At 43.0% G+C, this 24,362-nt stretch overlaps 1 protein-coding gene across 1 annotated transcript in view; it reads right to left on the minus strand.

The window, feature by feature from the left end:
• Window positions 1-24,362, minus strand: part of LCMT1 (leucine carboxyl methyltransferase 1) — a 98,633-nt gene that overhangs the window by 56,826 nt on the left and 17,445 nt on the right. The window contains exons 2-5 of the mRNA XM_033962989.1: window positions 22,680-22,771; window positions 19,865-19,986; window positions 11,354-11,430; window positions 4,706-4,767 (exon numbers count right to left, since the gene is read on the minus strand). Of these exons, the coding sequence (XP_033818880.1) occupies window positions 4,706-4,767; window positions 11,354-11,430; window positions 19,865-19,986; window positions 22,680-22,771 (353 nt within the window). The remainder of the gene's footprint in view (window positions 1-4,705; window positions 4,768-11,353; window positions 11,431-19,864; window positions 19,987-22,679; window positions 22,772-24,362) is intronic.

Consider the following 24,362-nt stretch of genomic DNA (forward strand, 5'->3'; position numbering starts at 1 on the left):
GACGGGAGTGATTCCTGGGGATTGGAGGAGAGCGGATGTGGTCCCTATTCATAAAAGTGGTCACAGGGATGAAGCAGGAAACTACAGGCCGGTGAGCCTCACTTCAGTTGTTGAAAAAATAATGGAAGTGTTGCTGAAAGAAAGGATAGTGTATTTCCTTGAATCTAATGGGTTACAGGATCCGAGGCAACATGGCTTTACAAAAGGTAAATCGTGCCAAACGAACCTGATTGAATTTTTTGATTGGGTGACCAGAGAGCTGGATCGAGGACATATGCTAGATGTAATTTACTTGGATTTCAGCAAAGCCTTTGATACAGTTCCTCATAGGAGGCTGTTGAACAAACTTGAAGGGCTGAAGTTAGGACCCAAAGTGGTGAACTGGGTCAGAAACTGGCTGTCGGACAGACGCCAGAGGGTGGTGGTTAATGGAAGTCGCTCGAAGGAAAGAAAGGTGACTAGTGGAGTCCCTCAGGGTTCGGTGCTGGGGCCAATCCTGTTCAATATGTTTGTGAGTGACATTGCTGAAGGGTTAGAAGGAAAAGTGTGCCTTTTTGCAGATGATACCAAGATTTGTAACAGAGTAGACACCGAAGAGGGAGTGGAGAATATGAAAAAGGATCTGCAAAAGTTAGAGGAATGGTCTAATGCCTGGCAACTAAAATTCAATGCAAAGAAATGCAGAGTAATGCATTTGGGGATTAATAATAGGAAGGAACCGTATATGCTGGGAGGAGAGAAGCTGATATGCACGGACGGGGAGAGGGACCTTGGGGTGATAGTGTCCGAAGATCTAAAGGCGAAAAAAGTGTGACAAGGCAGTGGCTGCTGCCAGAAGGATTCTGGGCTGTATAAAGAGAGGCGTAGTCAGTAGAAGGAAGAAGGTGTTGATGCCCCTGTACAGGTCATTGGTGAGGCCCCACTTGGAGTATTGTGTTCAGTTTTGGAGACCGTATCTGGCGAAAGACGTAAGAAGACTTGAGGCGGTCCAGAGGAGGGCGACGAAAATGATAGGAGGCTTGCGCCAGAAGACGTATGAGGAGAGACTGGAAGCCCTGAATATGTATACCCTAGAGGAAAGGAGAGACAGGGGAGATATGATTCAGACGTTCAAATACTTAAAGGGTATTAACGTAGAACAAAATCTTTTCCAGAGAAAGGAAAATGGTAAAACCAGAGGACATAATTTGAGGTTGAGGGGTGGTAGATTCAGGGGCAATGTTAGGAAATTCTACTTTACGGAGAGGGTGGTGGATGCCTGGAATGCGCTCCCGAGAGAGGTGGTGGAGAGTAAAACTGTGACTGAGTTCAAAGAAGCGTGGGATGAACACAGAAGATTTAGAATCAGAAAATAATATTAAATATTTAACTAGTCCAGTTACTGGGCAGACTTGTACGGTCTGTGTCTGTATATGGCCGTTTGGTGGAGGATGGGCTGGGGAGGGCTTCAATGGCTGGGAGGGTGTAGATGGGCTGGAGTAAGTCTTAACAGAGATTTCGGCAGTTGGAACCCAAGCACAGTACCGGGTAAAGCTTTGGATTCTCGCCCAGAAATAGCTAAGAAGAAAAAAAAAAAATTTAAATTGAATCAGGTTGGGCAGACTGGATGGACCATTCGGGTCTTTATCTGCCGTCATCTACTATGTTACTATATGTTACTATATTAGTATATTTAAGTAAAATTTGTCTGTTAATTTACTTCCCTTTAGTCCTGCCAGACAAGTGGGTGTATTCCCCTACCAGCAGATGGAGATAGATAAATGGCCGACAGTTAACTTCACTCGCCTTCATAGAGAGCTGTGCTCTCTTCCACTGCAGTTAAGTGTCAAAAGTTTAAGAACCCACATTAAACTAAGACATTCCAAAAATGTTATTTCTCTTACCCCTTTGCAGATTTTTGTCTCTGTCCTGCTTTAGGAAAGTACAAGCAGTGCAAGCAACAGTTCAAAATCTTTTAGGCTTAAGGGCAGTGGATCCTTTTCCCAAAACAACATCATGAAGTAGGAAGATATTCCATTTACTACTTATTCCAAGAAAAGCGAATATCTTTTATTTGATTCTGGACCTCAAAACAGGTAGTGCTCAAAGCCCTCTATTTCAGAAAGGCAACCTTGGAAATCAATGACTGCAGTTCTATAGAAAACGTTTGACTCATCTGTAGTACCTGAAGATTGGAGTGTGGCTAATCTTACGCCGATGTTTAAAAAGGGCTCCAGGGAAAGTTACAGCCTGGTAAGCCTTACTTCGGTGCAGGGCAAAATGGTAGAAACGATTATAAAAATAAAATTGTGGAACACTGAGTCAGCATGGCCGAGGGAGATCTTACCTTATAAATTTGCTTGAATTCTTTGAAGGTGTGAATAAACATGTGGATAAAGGTGAACCGGCTGATATAGTGTATCTAGATTTTCAGAAAGCTTTTGATATAGTTCCTTATGAGAAGCTCCTGAGAAAATTAAAGTGTCATGGGATAGGTGGCAAAAGTTCAGTTGTGTATTAGGAATTGGTTATTGGATAGAAAACAGAGGGTAGGGTTAAATGGTCATTTTTCTCAATGGAGGAGAGTAAACAGTGGAGTGCCGCAGGGATCAGTGCTATTTAATTTATTTATAAATGATCTGGAAATTGGAACGACGAGTGAGGTGATTAAATTTGCAGGTGACACTAAACTGTTCAAAGTTGTTAAAACGCATGTGGATTGTGAAAAATTGCAGGCGGTCATTAAGAAATTGGAAGACTGGGTGTCACAATGGCAGATAAAATTTTATGTGGACAAATGCAAAAAGATGCACATTGGGAAGAATAACCTGAATCAGTTACTGGATGCTAGGGTCCACCTTGGGGATTAGCGCCCAAGAAAAGGATCTGGGTGTCATCGTAGACAATACGATGAAATCTTCCACCCAATGTATGGTGGTGGCCAAAAAAGCAAATAGGATGCTAGGAATTATTTTAAAAAAGGATGGTTGACAAGACTAAGAATGTCATAATGTCCCTGTATCACTCCATGGTGCAACCTCACCTGGAGTATTGCGTTCAATTCTGGTCTCCTTATCTCAAGAAAGATATAGTGGCGCTAGAAAAGGTTCAAAGAAGAGCAACCAAGATGGTAAAGGGGATGGATTCCTCTTTTATGAGGAAAGACTAAAATGGTTAGGGCTCTTTAGCTTGGAAAAGAGACGGCTGAGGGGAGATATGATTGAAGTCTACAAAATCCTGAGTGGAGTAGAACGGGAACAAGTGGATCGATTTTTCACTCCATCAAAAATTACAAAGACTAGGGGGACACTCGAAGTTAGAGAAATACTTTTAAAACCAATTGGAAGAAATTATTTTTCACTCAGAGTATAGTCAAGTACTGGAACGTGTTGTCAGAGGATGTTGTAAGAGCAGATAGCGTAGCTGGTTTTAAGAAATGTTTGGATAAGTTCCTGGAGTCTGTTATTGAGAAAGACACGGGGGAAGCCACTGCTTACCCTGTATTGATAGCATGGAATATTGCTACACTTTGGGTTTTGGCCAGGTACTAGTGACCTGGATTGGCCACCGTGAGAATGGGCTACTGGGTTTGACGGACCATTGGTCTGACCCAGTAAGGCTATTCTTATGTTCCCTACTCAGCCTCCTTATCAGCAGTACTTCAGAGTTCAAGTACTATCCTTTGTCTTTGCTACAGCACCCAGAACCTTTTCCAAGGCGATGTTTTTGAAGCTTCATGCCTTCATCATGAAAGGATCAGAGCTCATTCTTATCTGGGTGGCTGATTGATTTTGGATAGTATGCAGCAGAAGTCTGTCCAGTACAATTGCTTCAGTCCCTGGGTTGGGTGATCAACTTTAAGAGCCACCTTGTTCTAACCTAATGCCTCTACTAGTGTAACATACTGCTACTACTGTGAAAAGGTAAAGTTTTGAGGCCATTTGACCACAGCAGTCATAATGTTGTTAAAAGAAGAATTAACTGAAGGGAAGGCACTAAGGAAATCAAATGCACTATGATAAAATGATGGAAAAGTTACAAAAGGAGCAAGGATGTACTTTAAAATATATCATCACGGAAGCCCAGACCAGATGTGAAGGTGGCCCAATATTTGCCTAGGCGGTATATGAAATTTTTAAATAAACTTAAAAAGTGAGGAGAAATTAATGCTTCTAGCCAAAAGCATCTTATTTTTGAAATTTAGGGTTAGATTTAAGTGTGAAATGGGACTTAATATATGTTAAATGGCATTGGCATACTTAATACTTCTGACCTGGCCCTACTTCATTGTTGTCTCTTGCACAATTTTCTAGCTGCCGATACACAATAAAACAAAGAAGCAACAGAGTTTTCAAGATGGAAGAATAGATCTAGATCAGCTTTATGGACAACTCATTTCTCCACAAAATGATTCTATTTTTACAAGAATCTCACTCAATGTGAATTAATGAATGTAGCTGTGGCAGCTATTCTATGAATAATTTCTACAGCTAATGGACTGTTTTGAAAGTAAGTTGGGGCACAGCTGCCATTTACACATTCTTCTTGTGCCTTCTATCTAGGGGCTACTAGTGGTTTATGAAATCAGAGGCACCTTTCTGTTTTTATAAAGAGCACCAAATCAGCTCCATTTTATAACCAGGTACAAAGGTTCAACCCAACCTACACTTGATATGGGCTTTTATGTTGTCAGAAAAAGTGTTCAAGAGAAAGACTGAATACTCACCTATTAAAAGTGATTGACCAGAATGAGTGTCCATAATTGGCTTTGATAAAGGGGGCTTGGATCTGTATGGAAAGAACAGCATGATGCTGAAAATGACATCAAAATGACATGGGAAGTCTTTGCATTGGCTAACTACATGCTTCAGTGACGGAGGAAGTATCTTACTGATAACTTCTCATGCTTTCTCACTCATTTCTGGAGTAAGCAGTTTCACAGCTCACTTATGTCACCAGAGTTGTACAACAGCGAGTCATTTTGGACATAAAATCTTTTACCTGCTATCCCCAATTCTCAATTACAAAAATAACAAACAAACTTAGATGAGCAACAATGCTTTCCAGTCTGTGTAACAGGTTTTTGGTGTGTTTTTTTTAAAATAATCTTTATTCATTAAAAAAAAAAACAACAACAACAAAACAACTTACAAGTGCATCAAAAAGTAATAACATTTGAACTTGGATACAACACTTGCTATTCTGCAATAATCCAATTTATGAAGCTTTTCCCCCTCTCTCCCATACCTCTCATAACAAATATAAAACACTTATACCATATAATAAACTCTGTCCTACCATTCCATACAATTAATGAAAGACCAAAAACTACCCCCCTCCCCCAGTCTTGCACTTGTACTATTAAGGGAAAAATGGTATCCATTACAATAATTTGTTAAAGGCCCCCGAACATCTTGAAATTCCCTTTCTGTGTAGCTATTGTTCTTTCCATTTTATATATGTGGCATAACGAATTCCACCAAAAACTGTAGTTAAGTCTCCTCCAATTACTCATAATTTGTTGTATGGCAACCCCTGTCATAAGTAGAAGCCTGTTATTTAGATGATAATTGGCTCTTAGCCCTCATTGACATGCCAAATATGGTATCATACGATGCCACCGGGTTTTCTAATACACCATTTATTTGGCCCCATATTGATTTCCAAAAAGCCAAAATAAATGGACAATAGAATAATAAATGATCTAGAGTCCCTGCTTTGAGATGACAATACCAACATCTATTAGACTTAGAGCTATCTAACTTTTGTAAATGCACTGGGGTCCAAAATGCTCTATACAACAAAAAATACCAAGTTTGTCTCATAGATGCAGACACTGTACATCTCATCCTCCAAGTCCAAATTCAAGGCCATTGAGACGCAGAAATTTGATGCTTAATCTCAATACTCCAAATGTCCCTAAGACCAGTTTTTGGTTTCTTATTTATAAATCCAGCTAACAATTTATACCACTGTGCGGCCTGGTATCCCAGGAAGTCCACCTGAAAGCATAAGAACTCCAGACTATATGGATTAAGATTTTTCCTTTCAGGGAACCCCGCCTGAATGGCCTGCTTCAGTTGCAACCATCTAAAACTTTGTGATTTGTTAAGACCAAATTTATGTTGCAACTGTAAAAAGTCTAGCAGCTTACATTAGATATAACATCATCTAAAATACATATACCTGCTATCATCCAATACTTCCAGATGACCTTGAATCCGCCATTTGAATCTTGGAGTTCAGCCATATAGTTTGATTTGTTGATTTATGTATTGGAATAATCGCAGAGGAAACATGAGTTTCCATTCCAACCACAACCAATCTGGGAATTCTTCCATGAGCTCTGGGAGGACCCAATACATACCCTGGCACATAATATAGGATTGATGATACCTATAAAAATGGGGAAATTTACCCCTCCCTCCATAATTGGCTTTTGTAGAGACACTAAAACAATTCTAGCAATTTTACCCAGCCAAATAAATTTTGTAAGAATACCATTTAATATTTTATAAAAAGACCCCTGAAAAAAAAAACAACAGGTAACATACCCATTTGATAACAAACCACAGGCAAAATCATTATTTTAATAGTTTGGACTCTCCCCCACCAAGACAGATGTAAAGGATTACATTGCTGTAACCTTCTGTAATAAAAATCTTTCATTCACTTTCATTGTTTCTTCCAGCGTATTTTTTATCCAAATGCCTAAATATTTTATTCCATCCTCTTTCCATAGAAAGGGAAATGAATCAAATAAACCTTTTGTACAATGTACATTTATCTTGTATCTTGAAAATTTTCCAAATTTCTCTATTAATTCAAGTAAGCATGGAATGGTTGTTTCCACACTAAGATTAAATCAGGCACACAAGTGGAAGACTTCAGCACAATCAGCTCTTCTAGAGCAAACAAGTACAGCTTTCTCAGTTTTTTAAGTAGTTCCAGAGCTCAAGAAGAAATACAACTCTTGGGAGGTGGCAGAGATGGTGCATCTGATTAATACAGAAAGTTACAGCCTGGACTTCAGTGCTGGGCAAAACAATTCAAACTATTAAAAAAAATAAAATTTCACAACACAAAAGTCAGCATGGGTTCAGCCAAATGGTCTTGACTCGCCAATTTGATTTCTTTGAAGGTGTGAACACGTATGTGGATCGAAAAAGTGAGCCGTTATGTATATCTAGATTTTTAGAAAACTTTTGACAAAGTTCCTCCTGAGAAAATCTAAGAGCCATGGGATAGGAGGCAATTTTTCCTCAATGGAGGAGAATAAATATTTATTTCTAAAATATATCTCCCCTTAGTGGCAGGGTATAAAACAAATCATTCTGCTTCACAAATACATTAGCAAACAAAAAGATTTTCAATTTCTTCTTAAAACTGCCCTAAGTTGTGAAAAAGTGCAAGATGAAATTGAATGTGGCAAATGCAAAGTGATACATGTTCGGATGAAAAAGCCAAGTCATATGTTACCTGATGTTAGGATGCTTTGGGTTCTCCTGCGGGAAAAAACAACCAAAAACAAAAAGCAAACAGGATGCTAGGAATTATTAGGAAAGGGATGGTTAATATGCACATGGCATCTCAAGAAAGAGTGGAGTGGAATTAGAAAAGGTTCAAAGAGCAACGGAACAAGGATAGGGCCCTTCAGCTTGGAAAAGAGGGCTGAGGGGAAATGTGAAGTGAATCAATCAAAAATTAGATAGACAAAGGGACCCTTGAAGATACAGTTAGTGGAGGAGTGGCTTAGTGGTTAGAGCCGCTGCCTCAGCACCCTGACGGCTAACGTCATTCCACTCCACAAGAAAGGCTCCAAGATGGAGACAGCAAATTACAGACCAGTGAGTCTAACATCGATAGTGAGCAAACTAATGGAAACTCTAATCAAACACCAATTAGATAAGATCCTGGATGAGGAGAATCTACGGGATCCCCGACAACATGGATTTACTAAGGGGAGATCCTGCCAATCCAACCTGATCAGCTTCTTTGACTGGGTAACGGGGAAGCTGGATATTGGGGAGTCCCTGGACATCGTGTACCTGGACTTTAGCAAAGCATTCGATAGCGTACCACACCGCAGGTTACTGAGCAAGATGAGTTCTATAGGATTAGGTGACACATTGACGAAATGGGTTGGGAGCTGGCTTGGAGGTAGGCTCCAAAGGGTGGTGGTGAACGGCACCCCCTCCGAAATGACGGAGGTGATTAGTGGAGTACCACAGGGCTCAGTCTTGGGCCCAATCCTATTCAACATCTTTATAAGAGACTTGGCAGAAGGGCTTCGAGGTAAAATAACATTATTCGCCGATGACGCCAAACTGAGTAATGTAGTGGGCAAATGCACAACAGACGAAGATTCAGTGCCCGACAACATGATGCACGACCTACTCCTACTGGAGCGATGGTCTAGGACATGGCAACTCAACTTCAATGCCAAAAAATGCAAAGTTATGCACCTGGGCAGCCAGAATCCATGCATTTTTTTAGCACCGGCCATGGTGGTAATTGCTCAGAATTCTATGAGTCTGAGCTGTTACCACCATGGCTAAAAACCACATTAAAGTTTTATAAAAGGGAGAGTTTGTGATTACATATTCCATACTAGGCGAAGGTGTTTTCTGTGTTCTGTGTGTTCGAAAGACATGGTTTTCAGTTAGGATTGATCTGTACTAGACTGGCTTGTTTAGTTTTACAATGGGTGTATTGATGTACTGCTCACTGCAGTATGTAAGATGTTGCCTTTTCCTAGGTACACTCTTGTGTGATGTGTGGATTGTTATAAAAATCATGTTTTTCATACAGATGGGGGGGTGTAAAAAAATGATGGGCCTCAGGTGTCACGTATGCTAGGTACACCACTGCCTTCATAGTTTATATCTAATCCACAAGCCTGCTTTTAGGACCTACAGGGTATGTATCCCTTTCACTTCTCATGTTATCTTATCCATTCTTTTGATTATACAACTGCCCAGATAAGCATCAGTCCTTGACGTGATTGGACCTTGAAAACTAAGGGCAACAGTGTTCTCCCCAGAAATTTTCCAGCCATGAAAACTATTTGCTCCGTTTAGTGTGCCGGAGTTAAAAAAGTTTGAGAGACGCTGCTCTATACCATTTGAAAGAGGGCAAATATCTAATTATTCACTTTTAGAATTGGATACTTCTTAAATTTAATAAAAAATTATGGAACAAGTGTCAAACCTTAAAGGCTGCCATGTTGAGCATTGGAAAATAACTAATAATAATTAACTAATACAAATAGTACACATTTAGGGCTCCTTTTACTAAGCTGTGCTAGCGGTTTTACCACGCGCTTAGCTCGCGCAGAATTGCCGCACATGCTAGACGCTAATGCCAGCATTGAGCTGGTGTTAGTTCTAGCCGTGTAGCACGGCGATTCTATTGCAGCTTAATAAAAGGAGCCCTTAATTTTCCCCACCACCAAATTTCCCCGTCCCACCCCACCCGGCTACTTTTTCATGCCACCTGGCTGGAAAACATTTCTGGGGAGAACACTGCCACTGCTTGCCCTGTATTGGTAGCATGGAATATTGCTACACCTTGGGTTTTGGCCAGGTACTAGTGACCTGGATTGGCCACTGTGAGAACGGGCTACTGGGCTTGATGGACCATTGGTTTGACCCAGTAAGGCTAGTCTTATGTTCTTAAATAGGGAAGAATGAAGGGACGAGCATTCATCTTTTAAACTTTTCCTTGTTGAGATCTCTGGAATCCATTATAAAACAGGTTCCTCCAGGTTTTGTTTTGTTTTTATTTGGGGGGGTACTGGAGAAGCCGCTTTTGTTGGACATTGTGTTGGAGACAGGAAGAGATCAACTTCTTCCTAAAGTGAGACCAACAGGAGGTTAATTTAGTGGCAGTGAAGAAACTCTAATGATGACCCATCTTTATAAATGCTGAGAATCTAGGAGTCTATGGGGGATCTATTCTCAATGCTGAAGAAACATATCCAATCCCCTACAGGCAGGGCAGTATGGCAGTGTCTTGACTATGGAGGACACTGATCAAATTGTTGGACTGACTCCTTCCTCTTTATATCTTTTTGAAGGTGCAGCCTCCAGAATTGCACAGTCGTCTAAATGGGGCATCACCAGAGAATTAATACAAGGGTACTATCATGATATTTGCTGAAGGGTTGTCAGATAAGATTTGCCTCTTTGCAGATGATACCAAAATCTGCAATAGAGTAGACATGCTGGATAGTGTGAATAAATATGAAGGAAGACATGGCGAAGCTTCAAGAATGGTCTGAAATTTGGCAGCTAAAATTTAATGCTAAGAAATGCAAGGTCATGCATTTGGACTGCAAAAACCTGAGGGAATGGTACAGATTAGTGTAGAGCTTATGTGCATGACAGAAGAGCGGGACTTGGGTGCGATTGTATGTGATGATCTTAAGGTGGCCAAACAGGTTGAAAAGGTGACGGTGAAAGCTAGAAGGATGCTAGGTTGCATAGGAGAGGTATAGCTAGTTGGAAAAAGGAGGTATTAATGCCCCTGTGTAAGACTCTGGTGAGACCTCATCTTCAAAAAGATATAAAAATGATGGAGTCAGTCTAGAGGAAGGCTACTAAAATGGTATGTGGCCTTCATCATAAGGCGCATGTGGACTGACTTAAAGATCTCAATCTGTATACTTTTGAAGAAAAGTGGGAGAGGGGAGATATGATAGAGCAGTTTAAATACCTACGTAATGTAAATGAGTCTAGTCTTTAATTTGAAAGGAAACTGCAATGAGAGGGCACAGGATGAAGTTAAGGAGTAATCTAAGGAAATACTTTTTTACGGAAAGGGCAAAAGATCTGTGGAACAGTCTCCCGGAAGAGGTGGTGGAGACAGAGACTGAATTCAAGAGGGCCTGGGATAGGCACATGGGATCTCTTAGAGAGAGGACGAGATAATGATTACTGTGGATGGGAAGACTAGATGGACCATTTGGTCTTTATCTGTTTTTACGTTTCTTTTTTCCTACTCCCTATGTACCAGAGCATCCTTCTGGCTTTCACAGTCACCTTTTTCTACCTGTTTTGCCTCTTAAAGATCATCAGATATGATCTTCCCCCCAAGTCACAGAAGTACTTCATCCCCTATACTATACTGTTCCCTTGGAACATGCAAAATAAAGAGACCCCAACTTTAGCTGGTAATGTATGAAACATGCTCCATTACAGTTCAGCATCCTAACAAACACTTGATGTTTCATTTGGGTAGGACTAATCTCTTAACAGAAGAGAATGGTCCATGTTACATACATGCAAACTCTTTCATAATGCAAAGAAACAGAAACGCTCTCCAAATACAGGCACAATTTTTAATATTTGCCTTAGATAAGTCACATACTTACTTAATACTGTGTATCTTCCTGGAAACTATTATGGGAAAATCAACTTCAAAATATTTTTTTGGGAGACGGCTTTCATCCTATAAATAAAGTTCTCCTGGTGAGGTAGATTGCAGTTTTCAAATATGCATATAGAAAATTAGAGAACAATACCATATACCATATTAGAGAACAATACCCCCTCCCCGACCTCGATATGTCTCCAAACTCTCTGACTTCGCCCTCCTTGCCAAGCCACTTATGGCCTCTCAATCAATCTCTCTTTTATCTAATTGTCCTGTCTATGTCAGGCCTCCATATTATATGCATTTTCATTGCCATATATGTAACATCGCTGTAAATGTACAGTCTCTTCTTTTGTTAACCGCTTTGAACTTCCATGGTATAGCGGTATACAAGAATAAAGTTATTATTATTATTATATACTTGAACCGAGAACATCACCCCCTTCCTTTTTAGAGGAAAAATGTTAACTCAACTATAAACCATTGGTAAATAGTGGGGCTCCCCAGGGGGCTGTGCTGGGACCACCTCTTTAACATATTTATCAGTGATCTAAAGATGGGAATAACTATAGAGATACAATAATTAAATGTGCCGATGACAAAGTTGTTAAGTCACAAGAGGACCTTGTGAGACTGGGCATCAAAATGGCAGATGACATTTAATATGAGCAAGTGCAAAGTGATGCATTTGGTAAAGAGGAACCTGAACTATAGCTACGTGGTGCAGGGCTCCATGTTAGGAGTCACTGCCCAGAAAAAGGATCTAGGCATCAGTTGGGGATACGTTGAAACCTTCGGCTCAATGTGCGGCGACAGATAAGAAAGCAAATAGAATGTTAGGAATTATCAGGAAAGAAATGGAAAACAAAGATGAAAATGTATAATGCCTTTGTATTGCTCTATTGTATGGCTGCACCTCGAATATACCTCAAGATACAGTGGAATTAGACAAGGTAAAGAGAAAGGCGCCAAAAATGATAAGGGATGGGACGAGTTCCCTTTGGAGGAAAGACTAAAGCGGCCAGGGCTCTTCAGCCTGGAGAAGATATTTTATAGACTACTATCGTAAGCAGAATGGAAAGGTTAGATGTGAATCACCTATTTAGGTACTCTTTCCAAAAATACTAGGATTAGGGGGCATACTATGAAGCTATTAAGTAGTATAGATTTAAAACAAAAACAGGAGAAAATATTTCTTCAGACAAATGTGTAATTAAGCTCTGGAATTTGTTGCTGGAGAATGTGGTGAAAGCCATTAGATAAGTAGGGTTTAAAACAAGTTTGGATCATTTCCTAATACAAATGTCCATAAGCCATTATTGAGATGGCCTAGGGAAATCCACTGATTATTCCTAGGATAAGCAGCATAAAATCTGTTTTATTACTTGGAATCTTACTGGGTACTTGTGACCTGGGTTGGCCATAGTTAGAAATAGGATATGGGGCTTGGACCATTGGTCTGTCCCAGTATGGCATGCGCTGGCTCCCAAGGATAGTACCCTGTGGTGGGTCTGGGAGGGAGACAACTGGATAGGACTCCAATATAAACCAAGACCCCATTTCTGGGTCAAAAACTCTGTTTCTATTTGAGTTTTACAGTATTTGCCTTTAGCATTGTGGTTCCATTCCTGTTGGCAAAGTGTCCAAATAGGGAAGCTGCACTATAGGCATTTTATTCAGGAGCAGCATTTGATATCCTCTAGGCCAGGGGTGGGCAATTCCGGTCCTCAAGAGCCGGAGCCAGGTCAGGTTTTCAGGATACCCACAATAAATATACATGAGTTAGATTTGCATCTCAAGGAGGCAGGGCATGCAAATCCATCTCATACATATTCATGGTGGATATCCTGAATACCAGACCTGGCTCCGGGTCTCGAGGACCAGAATTGCCTACCCCTGCTCTAGGAAAACATTTTCAGTTTGTCACAGCTTGGAATTCAAAGGTATGTCTAGAGCAGGGGTGCCCAATACGTCGATCACGATCGACCAGTAGCTCAGGAAGGCAACGCGAGTCGATCGCGGAGCCCATCCCGGGCTCCGTGATAGACTCGTGTTGCCTCCTGATCTATGGGCCGATCAGCCTTCCTCTCCAGTGTTCTCCCTAGGGCCTTTTAGCTGGGCGGTCCGCCCAGCTGTCATCTGCCGCTGCTGAACATTAAAAAAAACCCCAAAAAAACCGGCTTGGAGATTTCAGCCCGTAGCGAACTTATGCTCCGGGCTCTAACGTGTGCGTGCCGGCTTCTCTTCTCTTCCCTCCGAAACCGGAAGTTATGTCCGGGGGGGGGGGGGGGGGAGAAGGGAAGCCGGCACGCACATGTTGAGAGCCCTGAAGCAAGCGTTCGCTACGGGCTAATGCGAGAGATAGGTTAGTGCAGCATTTCCTCTTCTTGCTGCCGGGTCCTGCCTACTTTCTGTTTCCGCGAAGGCAGGACCCGGCAGCATTTCCCCCAATAGGTTGATCACGATCTTGGCCTGATCAGCCTTCCTCTTCCCGACGGCAGAATTGATGTCGGGGAGAGGAATGCTGGTTGGCCGAAGCAGGGAGAGCTTGGGGCCTGTTATTGGTGGCGTTTGGGTCCTGGTCCCCGATGGCAATGGCAGTGGCAGTGGCTTGGGGGAGGGCAGGGAGAAAGAAAGAAAAAGGGCAGGCAGGGAGACAGAAGGAAAGAAGAGAAACAGAAAAAAAAGAAAGGGAGGCAGAGAGAAAGAAAGGGCAGGGAAGAGGAAGGAAAAGTTGGGGGAAGGAATGAGGTCTGGAGGAGAGGAAGCATAAAGGCTAAAAGAAGGGAAGAAAGATTGTATGCACAGTCAGAAGAAAAAAGTGCAACCAGGGACTCATGAAATCACCAGACAAGTAGGAAAAATGATTTTATTTTAAATTTAGTGATCAAAATGTGTCTGAATTTATATCTGCGGTCTATATTTTACACTAAGGTCCCCTTTTACTAAACCGCAATAGAGGTTTTTAGCGCAGGGAGCCTATGAGTGTCGAGAGCAGCGCTGGACATTCAGCGCAGCTCCCTGCACTAAAAACTGCTATCGTGGTTTAGTAAAAAGGGAGGGGGTATATTTGTCTATTTTTGTATGGTTGTTACTGAGGTGACAGTGCATTGAGTCATCTGCTTTTGACCTCTTTGAAAAAAACACGGACTAGGAATGATAATTAACATCTTCTATGCGTTACAGTGTGCTTTGTGGGTTTTTTAAATGTTATTGTTGGTAGATCATTTTGACTTGGTCATTTTAAAAGTAGCTCGCAAGCCCCAAAAGTATGGGCACCCCTGGTCTAGAGAAACCTGTGTAATATGTCCTGAGACAAGCACAGCTGCAAATACACTTCCTGACCACTAGATGTCACTATTATACCTATCAGTATTCATTACAGCTAAGGACATGGCACAATTCGACAACTGTACATCTTGTGATGCTAAAGTCACATGTTATCCACTACTCACTGCCAAATTCAATAATCAGGTCACCGCTTCTTTCCACCTACATTTTTATTGCATTTACAGTGAACAGAACATAGAAAATGATGGCAGACAGAGACCTGAACGGCCCATCCAGTCTGCTCAGTCACACTCAACTCAGATAATTGAGAAGAAAGATCATCCTGATTAGGCAGATTGTTCCTTTTATCATCAATACATGTCTACTCCCACAAACTCATCAAGATGAAAAAATCTGCAGCAACCATTCTCTCTTCCTCTCTCTAAGAGATACCATGTGCCTATCCAAGGCTTTCTTGAAATCAGACACAGTCTCCGTCTCCACCATCTCTTCCAGGAGACTATTCCACACATAAGAAGTTGCCTCCGCTGAGGCAGACCAGAGGTCCGCTCCCGCGGCGGCCCATCAGGCCTATTGCCTGAGCAGTGGTCCCTGACTATTTCTATAACCTACCTCTACTCCTATCCCTATAACCTACCTCTACTCCTATCTGTACCCCTCAATCCCTTTGTCCTCTAGGAACCTATCCAAACATTCTTTGAAGCCCTGTAACATGATCCTGCCTACCACAGCCTCCGGGAGCGCGTTCCATGTGTCCACCACCCTCTGGGTGAAAAAGAACTTCCTAGCGTTTGTTCTAAACCTGTCCCCTTTCAATTTCTCCAAGTGCCCCCTTGTACTTGTGGTTCCCCATAATTTGAAAAATCTGTCCCTCTCTACTTTTTCTATGCCCTTCAGGATCTTGAAGGTTTCTATCATGTATCCTCTAAGTCTCCGCTTCTCCAGGGAGAACAGCCCCAACTTTTTTAGTCTGTCAGTATATGAGAGATTTTCCATACCCTTTATCAGCTTAGTTGCTCTTCTCTGGACTCCCTCAAGTACTGCCATGTCCTTCTTGAGGTGCGGTGACCAGTACTGGGCACAGTATTCCAGATGCGGGCGCACCATTGCACGATACAGTGGCAGGATGACTTCCTTCGTCCTGGTCGTGATACCCTTTTTAATGATACCCAACATTTTGTTTGCTTTCCTTGAGGCTGTGGCGCACTGTGCCAACGCCTTCAATGTTGTGTCTACCATCACTCCCAGGTCTCTTTCAAGGTTACTTACCCCTAGCAGTGATCCCCCCCCATTCTGTAAGTGAACATCGGGTTCTTTTTCCCTACATGCATGACCTTGCATTTCCCTATGTTGAAGCTCATTTGCCACTTTTTGGCCCACTCTTCCAGTGTCGTCAGATCCTTTTGGAGATCTTCGCAGTCTGCCGTGGTTTTAACCCTGCTGTATAGTTTGGTGTCATCCGCAAATTTAATGACCTCACATTTTGTTCCCGCCTCCAGGTCGTTAATGAATATATTGAACAGGAGCGGACCCAGTACCGACCCCTGCGGAACTCCACTCATGACCCATTGCCAGTCTGAGTAATGGCCCTTTACTCCAACCCTCTGTTTCCTGTCTGCCAGCCAGTTTTTGATCCATCAGTGGACCTCCCCTTGCACCCCGTGGTTCCATAGCTTCTTAAGCAGTCTTTCGTGTGGTACCTTGTCAAAGGCTTTTTGGAAGTCAAGGTAAATGATGTCTATGGATTCCCCTTTATCCACCTGGCTGTTTACATCTACCACCCTTTCCGTAAAAAAGTCTTTCCTTAGATTACTCCTGAGCCCATCACCTCTTATCTTTTTATTTAGTCATTTATTTAGCCCATCCTCCCAAAGGAGCCCAGAACGGGTTACAGGAGTACATTCATATTATGGGTAGGACAAATTTTAATGAGATATAGACTTTACAGCATGAACAAGGGTTTAGATTACAGCAATTACACTATAGATATAACATTTAGACTTACAAATACAGACTTAGTGGACATAGGGTGGTTTAAATTGCAGTATTTTCAGTGTAGATATACTAGAAGTGAAATAGCTTTTCTTTGCAGGTGGGTGCATCTTTGTTCTTAGAGAATGTGATAGTAATTCAGGTTATATTTGCTTTGGCATGCAAATTTTAACGAGATTCTGTTTGGTATATTAGGTGGTGTCTTTGGGATTCCATCCGTTCGCAGTATAGACGTGGGTCTTCAAGGACTGGGTTTGTAAAAAGGAAGGTTTTCACAGCTTTTCTGAAGTTCAAAAGACTGTCTAGTGATCTAATAGATGGGGGAATGATGTGCCACATTCTGGGTATATAATGAGAATGAGCGTCTTCGGGCTGTCACAGATGCGAGTGAGAGGCCTGGTGGCAGGACCAGCCGTTTTTCTGTTTGGGATCTCAGTGATCAGTTGGGGACGTAATTTTGAAGTTTTGATGCTATATAGTTTGGTGTCATTTTGTGGAAAGTCTTGAAATCTAGCACTAAGGGTTTAAAGGCGCATCGTTTTTGGATAGGTAGCCCTCATTCCAGAGTTTCCTTTCAAATGAAAGAGACTCAACTCAAGTGCATTTATGCCATGTAGGTATTTAAACATCTCTATCATATCTCCCCTCTCCCACCTTTCCTCCAAAATACACGTACCGTATATACTCATATATAAGCTGAGATTTTGGGCCCCAAAAAATGGCCCAGGTCTCTGCTTATATTCGGGCCATTGCCTATCTGACCCCTCCCAGACCTATTGCAGGCCTCAGCAAGACCAGGTGGTCCAGCGGTGGGCTGGGACATGAGGGATCCCCCTCCACCCGTCTCCCAGCTGAATCCAACCCCCCCTCCTCATCAGCCTCACAGTGGAAGGGGCAGGAGGAATCAAGAACTCACAGCAGCCTTGAACAGAGCCGGAGGGCAGCAAGATTGCTCCTGCTCTGTGCATCGGCTGGTTACCAGGGACCCAAAAAGTATGTGGGGGGAGGTGGGAGATGTGGTTGTCAATTTCGTCAGTCACACGAGACAGAAGGGATTCTTCCTGTCCCACCCACCACAAGGCTGCAGAGGAGTCGGGAAGGGGGGGGGGGGGGAGAGGGCTTGATTTAGCTACGGCAGGGATGTGAGATCCCCATATCCTGGCCCACTTGGTCCCACAGCAGACCAGGTGGAGGCCTGCAAGTCATTGGGAGGGTGATGGTACAGAGCAGTGAAGGGGGGGGATAGGGTGCAGAGCCCAGCAGGGAGTGAGGGGGACTGGGTGCAGAGCCTGACAGGGAAGGGAGGGAAGGGGGCTGGGCTCAGGGCACTTGAATATTAAGCCCCCGTCTTGAATGCGAGTCAACCATTTTTCCTCCTGCCAGCGATCTTCAAAGGGGGTGGTGGGTGTTCTGGCAGGAAGGATTGGGCATCCCTCCTGCCACATTCATTGGGGAGGGAGGAGGGGGGAGATCCCATGCCGCAAGAAGCTTAGCGGCTGCGTCTTACATGTAGGCCAATATTTTGCAGGCCTACATTGTAAGCGTTTCCCACTGGACTAGGAGACGCGTACAGCCACCTAGGTTCACCTAAGGCGACTACCGGGACAAACTACGCCCACAGTGAGCCTTAGGCAGGCCTCCCTAGCCTCCCGGGGGTGCCTCCAATGTAGGCAACCTGCCTCAGAAGTTTTTTTTCCTAAAAATATGCGTCCCGATTGGCTGGTTAGACAGAGGTAGGATGCCTACTGCTGCCTACAACTGGGACACAGTTTATAGAATCAGGGATTTAGGGTGTGCTTCTCAGCAAATACAAAATTGTTTAAAGCAAATCGTATTTTCATTTTCAAGTGACTAATTATAAGAACATAAGAATAGCCTTACTGGGTCAGACCAAAGGTCCATCAAGACCAGTAGCTCATTCTCATGGTGGCCAATCCAGGTCTCTAGTACTTGGCCAAAACCCAAATAGTAGCAACATTCCATGCTACCAATCCAGGGCTTCCCCCCGTGTCTTTCTCAATAACAGACTATGGACTTTTCCTCCAGGAACTTGTCCAAACCTTTCTTAAAACCAGCTAAGCTGTCTGCTCATACCACATCCTCTGGCAACGCGTTCCAGAGCTTAACTATTTTCTGAGTGAAAAAAATAATTTCCTCCTATTGGTTTTAAAAATATTTCCCTGTAACTTTATCGAGTGTCCCCTAGTCTTTGCAATTTTTGACGGAGTGAAAATTCAATCCACTTGTACCCATTCTACGCCACTCATGATTTTGTAGACTTCATTCCTATCTCCCCTCAGCCGGCTCTTTTCCAAGCTGAAGAGCCCTAACATTTTTAGTCTTCCCTCATACGAGAGGAGTTCCATTCCCTTTATCATCTTGGTCGCTCTTCTTTGAACCTCTTCTAGCGCCGCTATATCTTTCTTGAGATAAGGAGACCAGAATTGAACTCAATACTCCAGATGAGGTCGCACCATGGAGCAATACAGGGGCATTATAACATTCTTCGTCTTGTTAACCATCCTTTTTTAATCATTCCTAGCACCCTGTTTACTTTTTTGGCCGCCGCCGCACATTGGACAGGTTTCATCGTATTGTCTATGATAACACCCAGATCCTTTTCTTGGGCGCTAAACCCCAAGGTAGTCCCTAGCATCTGGTTATTCTTCCCAATCTCCCTTTTGTTCACTTAATTAGTATAACTGACAATAAAATAAGAGATGGGTGTGTGAGAAAGACGACCAATAAACATCCTGGCTTTGTTTTATAACCAGCTATCAAGTTTAGGGGCCAACTACTTTTTCATACGGGTGTTTAACTGAATACATTTTTCAAACAGACTCGGGTTCCCTTTGTCTAATATTATATTTTGTTTACAGATCAGAGACCGTTCAGTATGACATATGCAACAGGGAAATCAGAAGGGGGAAATTTTCTCCAATTTGTTTTAATTACCCAATGTACTATCAAGCTGTAGAACTGGTTTGAAAGCTGTTACCAGGGCAGTTAACAGATAGAATTAAAGAGTTTAAGCTGATCCCTGGAAGAAAAGCCCATAAACCATTATTAGCCATATAGATTTAAGACCCCCATTTCTTGCTCATACACTGAGATAAGCAATAGCTCTACTCCCCATGTCCTAGATTGCTCCCATCATTACAGACCTCGTTCTGATCCAGCAGCTTTCCTGCACTTGAAACAACTTTGTGCAATTAAAACCTCTTACCTTTAATCTCCAGAATGTGGTATCAAGACCAGCACCCAGGCTTATTACTTGACAGTTGCACTCTGTCCTCTCCAAAAAAGCATCCAGGAGCTGATTCACTGCTCGTACACGAGCATAGTATCCTACAAAATGAAATTCAACAGTAAAGATGTTTCACAATTCCTTTGCTCATTGGGAATTCGGGTCTTAAGAGTAATCAGTGAGATGACTTGTCTCAAGCCACAAAAATGCTCTTACTTGCTAAGAACATGTTTTTTCCCCAAATGACTGGGCTTTATGGTTCTATAATATGTTACTTTTTCTGTCAACGACACCAATTCCAGGACTTGCCTCCCAGACCTCTCACACCACCACCTGGGACTGAGCACACTCATCTGCCTTATCAGTACTCTGAAAAAAGCCCGTTACGGGATACAAAAGCTCTCTTGCACTTTGTTGGGATAGACAGATTTCTCATTTTGTAGCACAACCTACTTAACAAAAAGTAAAATTTGGTTTCTCTCAGAAGCCATGTTTGAGGGGGTTTTCAGGATATCCATAATGCTTAGGTTTAATCTAGTTTCACAAGCAATTAGGCTGAGATTCAGTGCATTTTAATCTTTCCTTATTACTGCGTATCTGGCTCTTGCTCTATCCTAATTCTGCTGAGAAAGCAATTACACTCATCACAGCATCTGAACTTAAGCTCTCAGATACGGCAGCCTTAGTAGGTTTCATCCCATACATTGCTACCTCCTCTGGTCATATCAGGTGCATAACTGATACCACTATGCCATCCTAGGCAGATGCCTAGCCCACTGAGTTTGGGGGACAGCAGCAGCATGGCACTCACAAAAGCTGTTCTGTTGTCCCCCTCTCCTCAAGGTAAAGCAAAGTCAGTACTGTGCATGCTCTAAGTTCAGGCACACATTACAGCACTGCTAGACACCCCCATACTCCCCCCTAAGGCAGAACTTCCTGTCCAGAGAGGGAGAGGACACAATAGTACTTCCATGCAGGCCTATACTTACGCAAGCACAGTGCTGACTCGGCTTTAGTTTAGGGTAGACGTAGGTGGAGGGTGAGGGGGCTGACATGGCAGCAAAGAAGCAAGGACTGATGCTGGACAACTGGGGTGGGGTGTTAGAGGCAAAGGGGAGAAACCGGCAACCTGAGGGGCAATTGGAGAAAGAGGAGTGGCCTTTAGCTGCCCCAGTGAGAGGGAAGCACTGTTTTAAGATTCACCAAAAGCAGGCTTCTCCAATCTTTTCCCTATTGGGGGCTACATTTTATATTGGTAATATTCATAGAGCCAACACATGCACTAAGAACATCAGAACTGCCAGTGGTCCATCATGCCCAGCAGTCTGCTCACACAGCGGCCCTTAGGTCAAAACCCAGTGCCCCGAGTCTAGCCTTACCTGTGTACGTTCTGGTTCACTAGGACAGGGGTAGGCAATTCCGGTCCTCGAGAGCCAGAGCCAGGTCAGGTTTTCAGGATATCCACAATGAATATGTATGAGATGGATTTGCATGCACTGTCTCCTTGAGATGCAAATCTATCTCATGTATATTTATTGTGGGTATCCTGAAAACCTAACTTGGCTCCGGCTCTCGAGGACTGGAATTGCCTACCCCTGCACTAGGAGAACATCTATCGCCTGTATTCCCCTCCCCCCCCCCCATTTCTATTCTACTCCTGTAGTATGAAGGTGGTTAAAAAAAAAAAGGAAAGAGGATGAGATACGATATATTGCCTTTCTGTGCTTGCAATCAAAGTGGTTTTGATATCACAGGGGCAATGGAGGTTCAAGTGACTTTCCTGTAGTCCCAAGCAGCTACAGTAGGACTCAATCCCAGCTTCTCTGGTTCTCAGAGCACTATAATGTGTGTTTTATTGTAATCCGCTTAGGCATCAAGAAGAAGAAATGTTTAAAATAAATAATGCTACTCCTCCACTCCCTTAACTAAATAAAATAAACCAAAAATAAATAGGAGTCAAAAAAGCTCAAGTTGGGCAGTTACAGGTATTCAAGCTGTTTCACTGAAGTCCATTTAGTTCAGGCTTCTCCAATCTCTCTCTTATACACCTCCATCCCCCAGTCTTCACTAAATTTCCCTCTCCCAAGCTAGGATTACCAGATTTTTAAACAGAAAAAAAAAAGACCTATGGCCCTGCCCCAGCCACACCCTTGTCCTCACCCCTGCACAAGCCATCATCTTCCCTGAGCATGAAGCCACGACTGGAGAGCCTCCGAGCATGCACAGATGCAATGCAGTGTCGTATTCATGCATGCTTGGATATGGCCCAAGCTCAGGCACCCGGACCTCTTCTAAAAAGAGGAACATGTCCAGGTTTTTCCAGACATCTGGTAACCCTACCCCAAGCATTCACCCAGTCTACTTTCCCTTGCCTGGCTCCAACAACAGAATTTATTTTTCCTCATTTGACTCAAAACCATAAGACCAACCTGTGTTGCGGTGGAGGAAGCAAGAAATCCTGTGAGCTTCTGAAGACCACAGAAAAACTCTTGGTGAGACATAGGTTGGACAAGCCTAACCTGGAGCGTCTGATACTAGTAGGCTAGCCCTGGCAAGGTGTAGCATTTGCTCTAAGAAATTTGTGTTACTTTATGCCCTAATGTTTCACAGTTAAATTTAGACACTAGCAGTATTAAGCTCAGCTCTCCACAAAAAAAATGTTTAATGTTTAGGACCAAGCTAGCTCAAATCATTATCACAATGGAGACTTGTAGAGAAAGAGGAAGCAGTTTAGCCTTAGAGCCTCATTAACAGCAGAATATTTTGCTCTCTATATACGCACACAGTGACTTACCTCTGCTGATCTCCGGTGCCTTCCTTTCTTTGGCCTGTCTGACAAAATGCTGGATGTAAGGATCTACCCAGTAACCAATATTTACTGCAAATCTAAAAGAGAAATAGATCAGCAATGCATTTCCAACTAAGGAGTCCATTACAAAAGGCTGGGCCAATGCTTGTCAAATCTTTTTTGCGATTGTGACACTATGACTGTGGACCAAATAAGAGCGTCCCTGCCCCATCCCTGAGGTACAGAATGATGCATCTATGGAGAGCCCACCCAGGTCATATGATTCCATTTGGCCAGCTCTTGGTTAAACCATGCAAGGCCTCATGTTTGCTTAGGCTTCTGCAGCAGGCATCACGATTGTTGCTGTTGTCCGGGTCTCGTCATGTCTGAGTAGGTAGAACCCATGTTTCAGAAAGCCACATGATGGCTGAAACGTCGGTTCCACCTACCCAGATGCAGCAAGACCTGGGACAGCAACAACCGATTCAAGGCCTTATTCACCTAGGTCTTTCTTTCTAGACACAGGACAGGAAAAAGGAGAGTACTAGTGAATCTGTCCCTTTGCAAAGAGTATGTCTACACATAGAGCAGAAGTTTCTCTTTTAAAACTGCCTTACACCCTATACATGCAAGGGGCTATCCAACACGGTGAGAAAAATCTGTGTATGTGGTTTTTGGGGGTAGGGTTTACACTTATGCCGTATTTTATAAAAGATACACATATGTAATGAAGGAAAATGGCAATCCAGTGTGACTATGGGGTCAATTTATTTGGGAAAGTACACACATTTCCCTGCTAACCTGTTTCTCATGCAGTATATCACACAAAATACACAGCCTGTTAAATTACTTTAGGGAGGCTAAGCACAAAAGCACAAGTTACTTACCGTAACAGTTGTTATCCAGGGACAGCAGGCAGATATTCAACAGTGGGTGACATCACCGATGGAGCCCCGCAGCTGGCAGCCTTGCTTGAAAATCTTTGTAAGAGCTTCCGAGTGCTGCACTGCGCATGCACCTTCCTGCCCGAGTTAGGGCGCCCGTCTCCTGTGAGGAACTCAGTTCAGATACCTAGCTAAGAAGCCAACCAGGGGAGGAGGGTCGGTTGTGAGAATATCTGCCTGCTGTCCCTGGATAACAACTGTTACGGTAAGTAACTGTGCTTTATCCCAGGACAAGCAGGCAGCATATTCTCAACAGTGGGTGACCTCCAAGCTAAGCATAGTGTGATGGAGGGAGAGTTGGCAGGTTAAGAAAAGAGATTTTATAAAACAGACTGGCCAAAATGGTCATCCCTTCTGGAGAAAGTATCCAGACAGTAATGCAGTGAATGTCCAAGTGGCAGCCTTGCAGATTTCCTCAATAGGAGTTGATCTGAGGAAAGCTACAGACGCCGCCATAGCTCTAACTCTGTGGCCCGTGACTCAACCCTGCAGAGGGAGACCAGCCTGAGCATAGCAGAAAGAGATGCAAGCAGCCATCCAATTGGAGATTGTTCACTTCAAGACAGGGTGCCCCAACTTATTTGGATCGAAGGAGATGAAAAGTTGTGGGGCTGTCCTGCGAGGGTGAGTGCGTTGCAAGTAGAAAGCCAAGGCACATTTGCAGTCCAAAGTATGGAGAGCCACTTCTCCAGGGTGAGAATGAGGCTTTGGAAAAAATACTGGAAGAACAATAGATTGATTGATG

The sequence above is a fragment of the Geotrypetes seraphini genome, chromosome 11 (genome assembly GCF_902459505.1).
Source record: "Geotrypetes seraphini chromosome 11, aGeoSer1.1, whole genome shotgun sequence".
In the NCBI taxonomy this organism is placed as follows: Eukaryota; Metazoa; Chordata; class Amphibia; order Gymnophiona; family Dermophiidae; genus Geotrypetes; species Geotrypetes seraphini.